At 37.6% G+C, this 5,842-nt stretch overlaps 1 protein-coding gene across 1 annotated transcript in view; it reads left to right on the top strand.

Annotated features, from left to right (window-relative positions):
* Nucleotides 1–3,723, top strand: part of HERPUD2 (HERPUD family member 2) — a 20,202-nt gene extending 16,479 nt beyond the window's left edge. The window contains exons 5-8 of the mRNA XM_009080536.1: nt 718–840; nt 1,132–1,455; nt 2,615–2,729; nt 3,068–3,723. Of these exons, the coding sequence (XP_009078784.1) occupies nt 718–840; nt 1,132–1,455; nt 2,615–2,729; nt 3,068–3,229 (724 nt within the window). The 3' untranslated portion in view covers nt 3,230–3,723. The remainder of the gene's footprint in view (nt 1–717; nt 841–1,131; nt 1,456–2,614; nt 2,730–3,067) is intronic.
* The last annotated feature ends 2,119 nt before the right edge of the window (nt 3,724–5,842 follow it).

The following is a 5,842-nucleotide window of genomic DNA, read 5'->3' as shown; positions in this document are numbered from 1 at the left end:
GAGTTGGAAATCTTGCCAAAACATGCTATATGCTCTAGGAGGTAAGAGAGGCAAAGAAGTCTTAAAGTGGACAAAACCAAACCTAGAACTTATGTACAAGAGGTTTATGTCTCTTGCATGTGAACCAAATTAAAAAGCCCATAGGGAGGAGAATCAGTAACACTCAAAATATTGAGGGGGGGGGGAAGTAAATCCTTTACAGTGTTCTTAGTTACAACCTTCAGAAGCTGTATCTGAAAGATCAGTTTATTGTCTTTGCTCAGGTTTATTTCTTCACGTCTTTGATCACAGTGATATTTCAAGTATTGCTTCTAAAAGAAAGCTACAGAAGATTGCAGGTTTTCCCTTACAGCTCCTGTTGCACCTTTAAAGGTGACCTCTGAATTCAGAAGGACTTATATGGAAGAATTTGTGCAGTTAACACAGTTTCTGAAAAATTTTCAGCAGAGATGCAGCTAGTGACATACAAAATATGAAAACATAACTACTCTTTTTTTTAAATGGAAATAACTTTCCTTATGAATTTCTTTTCTGAAAATACAGTGCTTTTTTGGAATGGGTTGGATGATCTCACTACATGTTGGTTCAGTATTATTTCAGTGCATTATTTTAGGGGGACAGATGAGAGGGAAGATGCTACTTTGATAGTATAATGCTAGTGCATTTTATAAATGTCACAATTTAAAGCTAAATATTTTTCTTTAAACCCTTTTCTAGCAATATAGGCAACCAGTTTCCAGGCCAAGGTGTTCCTTCTGGATTTTCTATGTATCCTGCGTTCAGTCCCTTACAGATGATATGGTGGCAACAGATGTATGTACGTCAGTACTACATGCAATAGTAAGTCTGCATTGCTCTAGAAACTGAAATGCCCTTTGCACAATAAAAATCTGTTTATTTTGTCTCTTTCTGCTGTTTTACACTGTTTTGTCCCACAAATTATGAAATCCAGTTTTGATTTAGAATGACATTAATGTATTGATAAGTAAAGATCTAAGGGAAAATGCAGTTTTTGACCGAACTGCGTTTTCATCTGTAACTTAGTTTTTATCAGTGTAAAAAGAAGACAAGAATAGGTTTAGAAATTACAGTGCATGTTTTGACAAACCAGTTTTATGTTTAAATCTCTAGCCAAGCTGCTGTTTCAGCCCAAGTGACTTCCAGCACTGAGCCAGCAAGATCTGCAGTTGCCCAGGCTGTAAATTCAGAACATGCTCCTGCAAATGAGCCTGCAGCAGTGCCAAATGTAGCCGTCCAGGAGAACAGGCCTGTAAACCCAAATGTCCAGATGAATGCACAGGGTGGCCCAGTAGTGAATGAAGAGGACTTCAACCGTGACTGGCTGGACTGGATGTACACGTTCTCTAGAGCAGCAATTCTTCTGAGCATCGTATACTTCTATTCTTCTTTCAGTCGATTTGTCATGGTAATGGGAGCCATGCTGCTCGTTTATTTGTGAGTACAACAGTTGGGTACAGCTGCAGAGCTGAGATGTGGAGTATGGTGCTAATGTATAATCCATTTAAAATGAAAAACTGTCCATATGCAAAAGTGTGTGCTTTACAGTGGAGTGTGTGTGTTAAAAAAAAAAAAATTCAAACAAGTAGAGAAACAGATATGAAGAAAGAAGTAATTCTCAAAATATTTCTACATTAAGTTGGATGCCACTTAAACCTGGAACACAGTGCTCCTAAATGTTGGTGGTATTAACAGATCCGTGTTGTAGAAATGTAGGATTTTGGGATGAATATTTACGAAGTGGGAGTGAGGGGAGGGAAGTCCGCATAGGTCAGGTGTATACTTGCATAAACTTACTGCTTTGGTAGGAAACTGCAGAGCAAAGCTCACATATATTTCAAAAATAGCTTATGGGATCTGTGCAGTAACCTCTGTTAGGTAGAGTTAAGGTAGTGGTACTGTAATGGTGGGCACTAGAGCTGGTAGGATTGCAGGGACTTCAAAATTTTTTTACAGCACATCATAAAGACCTAAGCACACTCTCTGTTTTGTTAAGAAATGTCAACACTGTTGTCATCACTTCCTTTTGTATATGAAAATACCTTAGTGATGTAAATAGAAGTGGAAAACAGCAGTAATGTCATTGAACTGATGTCATTCACTGAGAGTTTCCTTACATTGTGGTCTCAGTCCTCACAAGGACTGTTCTTTTTTTCATGCAGATATGATAGCTGAAATCAGAATATAGACACTTGAAAACATAAGAGAGCTTTACTTAATTTACAGTGGTAATGTGGTTCAAGCCTTGGCTGAAGTGTAAATTCTTTTTTCCACGAAAATCAATTTGAAAAATAAGGCATCTTTTTAAAATTCATATAACTTAAGTAGTTAAAAATGGGGAGGAGGCCCAAAAAAGGGTATTCTACATATTTAATCATGTAATCATGGTAAATTATTCATCTTCTGGAACTGAGGGCTGTGAGCAGCAACACCCTTCTTAACTCAGACATCAAAGAATAGCCCTTCGATCTAGATTTCAGAAAAATAGGTGTGACTTCTTTCTTTAGAAAGTACTTTGCAGAAGTTAGCTGTAGCAGAAAAGTTTTTTTGTTCCTTCCAAAAGAAAGGTTTTCAACTGTTCCGCTTTCTTACGTAGACACCAAGCTGGATGGTTTCCCTTTAGGCAAGAGGGAGGCCAGCAACAGGCAGCCAATAATGCGGAAGTGAACCGTGATGGGCAGCAGGCAAATAATCCTGACCTTGAAGAGATGGTGAGTAAGGGCAGACAATGTCTTTTGAGACTCCTGTGTATTTTATTGTAAAATACGCTGCAATGCCTGTACAGAAAGTCAGCTTTTAGGAAATGGAGTTGGTTTAACCAGAAATTTTTCAGCATTGCCCTCGGGTTGTGCCTGCTGCTTAAATACTCTGTTTTTCCAGTCTGACAATTATGGATCATCTCTACTTCAATCACAGACTTTCTTTTGTGCTAGATACTTGAGGAGTTTGTTCTGAGAGAAATTACTTAATGTAGGAAGACATTGCTGGTTACCTTATGTCAGAATTCTGAAAAGAAGCAGTTAAATGGCTTCAATTTCTGTTTCTAAAGGAGCGACTCATGGATGATGGGATTGATGAAGACAGCGGAGAAGATGCAGGTGAAGATGCCAATACAGAGCAGCAGCCTGGATTCATGGCTTCTGCTTGGTCCTTTATCACAACCTTCTTCACATCACTCATCCCTGAAGGGCCTCCACAGGTTGGCAATTAAAGTGGAAAAGGAACTGTGTCAGGCAGCCTCAGTAGCCATACATAGAAGTGGAGCAGATTCTAGAGTGTTCTAAATACAGTGCAATTTCTGAAAATTCATAATGGTTTTGATCACAGTGTACAAAAATGTGTATTTTTTTTCTTTCAGCTTTCTCATGCATTGAATATTTTAAGCACAAGTGGACTACTAAATGCTTTCTTTAGAATTCTTCTTTTTCTGAAGAATAAAATGTAAAGATATTGGTCTTCCATGTTTTATTTTAATTTCAAATGTGTGTTATACTGAGGCAAGGAGCTTGTACTTAATCTGCACCATTACCTCTTTAAAGAGCTGTTAAAACATGAATGTTGATGGACCTGTCCAAATGCTCTCTATTTATCTGAGTCATGTATCTTGTGTTAGTTTTATGCAGGGTATGAATTCTCACTTGGGATTTGGAACTTGTATCATTCTTGAGAGAATGCTGTAGACACAAGGGTTACTTGTAATGGCATGTTGTCTTCATGCCACAAAATACTAAGCCTCTTCATTTAAAAAGGTGAAAGCTTTTTCTTGAGACCATACTGAAGTTCATTGAAGTTGGGGATGTTTGACAGCTCTTCAAAGACTATTGACAGTGATGGGATAAACCTTAAACGTTTGATACATAGAGTACTTTTTAAGGAAAATATAGCTGCGCTGGGGTAAAACATGTACATTAGGATTTTTTAATAAAAACTGTTATGGTAACTCTTTTGGATGTTTATATGCATATTTGAATGCAAGCAGCTAAGCAGTGCATCATTAAGGATGAGAATATGATTGATTCGAGAGTGGAATAAAGTGATCATGGTGGCATTACTGACATTGACTAAAGTGATGTGTTTGTCACAGCGCCTACACAGTTACGGGTATGATACCAAGAGCAGATTATCTGTATTCGTAGACTTAATTAATTAAAACTGAGGAAAGGGAAATAGGCCATGAGATAGTAGCAGGGTGCGGTTTCAGATTTTGGGTTACTTTCTTTCGATTTTAATCATAGTCAAGAAGATACATTTGGTTTTGTTCCTAATTCTGAAGTTATTGTGTGCTGACTTAAAAATACCTGCAAAGGTGCTGTTATCCTACATCCAGAAGAAAGCCTGTCTAAGTTTCTCATTTCCTGGTACAGGGCAATGTTCCTTCTAAGCAATTGGGACATAGAGATTATTTATTTATTTATTTATTTATTAGTTGCTGAAGTCAAATTGCTGAAGGTATACAGCGAAGATTTAAAACGGGAAAGGTTTTATTTGGATTTATACTCTGAAACCTCTGTCAGGATTTCTAGGGCTTATTGAAAGTTGACTCAATTGGAAAAAATAAATTTGAACAGTGGTTTTAAACTGCTCAAGTTAAGTAGAATGCTTTTTTGAGTTACAAAATAATTCTTATTTACAGATTTGTCAGAGGAGAAATACAAATGTACATCTTATAAGCTTTAATTATTTGCTGTATAGGCAGGAATGATGAATAAGTCATGTTTAATGTTTTACTCCTCTTTTTACTATGGAAAGCTGCTCTCAGTTTAGGTTCTCTACATAAAACATGTAGACTTTATGAAATGTTACCTTTTTAGTTTGGTGGATGGCTCTAACTTGACTAATATTTAAGAGCTGTTACAAAAACTTTTTATTTTTAAAGGAATGTCACAGAGTGGCAGTCTTGGATGTCATAAGATTTATTTCTGGAAAGCATTGAAGAAATTTCATCTGTTTGGCCTGTGTTCTCCCTCCCACTTTTACCAGAAGTTCATTTTTCTTTTTGTCCCAGTGTTAATGTATCTGTAACCTGTGCAGTTACAACCTGCCAGTATCCAGCTATGAGCAGCTGTTTTTCTTGCTGTTGTTGTCGTCATTGTTCAGGTTTCTGTTTGTTTTCCATGCTCTAGGGAAGCAGTTGGTGGCTGCTCTCTGCTGTTGGACTAGATTAAGAAAGCTGCTTTTATGCTGTTAGCTCTGATTTGTTTGAAGTGTCACTTCTTGTTCCTCTTCAGACAGGGATAAATTTGTTGACAGGTTACACAGCATTGAAGTAGTGAAATGGGAGATCCTGGCAGTTAGTTAGGTGTTGAGGGAGGTGTTCTGAGAGTTTTAACCAGAACATATAGCTGGGACAATGAGTTGAAGAGACCAGACTTGTGTGACAACATCTTAAGGTCATTGCACCTCCCACCTTCCACAACCTACCAGGATAGGCGCAGGGAAAAGCAAAAATATGGTTACTGAGGAAAATGAGTGTGAAATAACAATGAGCTATGAAGTGTTACCAAAGAGGTGGAGGCGGAGGAAAACCACTGGAAGGAGCAAAGATAAGGTGTGATCGTAAACAAGTATGAAACAAGCATTGAAGGCCACATTGAGGTAAGAGGTGCACTTTTCAGAAAAGGAAAGAGTTTGATCAAAGTCAGTCGGATCAGGTCTTTGTTGTATGGGTTTCTGAGCAATTCAGGTGTAGACCTGAACAGCATATGAAATGTAACAGCTGATGATGGAAGAGAATGAAAACCATAGGAAAACAATTGCTTTTTCTTAGTTGTATCCTTGTTGTAGAAACTGTTCAATGGCATAAAACAAAACGCAGCTACATAGT

The sequence above is a fragment of the Acanthisitta chloris genome, unplaced genomic scaffold, assembly GCF_000695815.1.
Source record: "Acanthisitta chloris isolate BGI_N310 unplaced genomic scaffold, ASM69581v1 scaffold1038, whole genome shotgun sequence".
In the NCBI taxonomy this organism is placed as follows: Eukaryota; Metazoa; Chordata; class Aves; order Passeriformes; family Acanthisittidae; genus Acanthisitta; species Acanthisitta chloris.
This window is presented reverse-complemented; position numbering and strand designations above follow the sequence as displayed.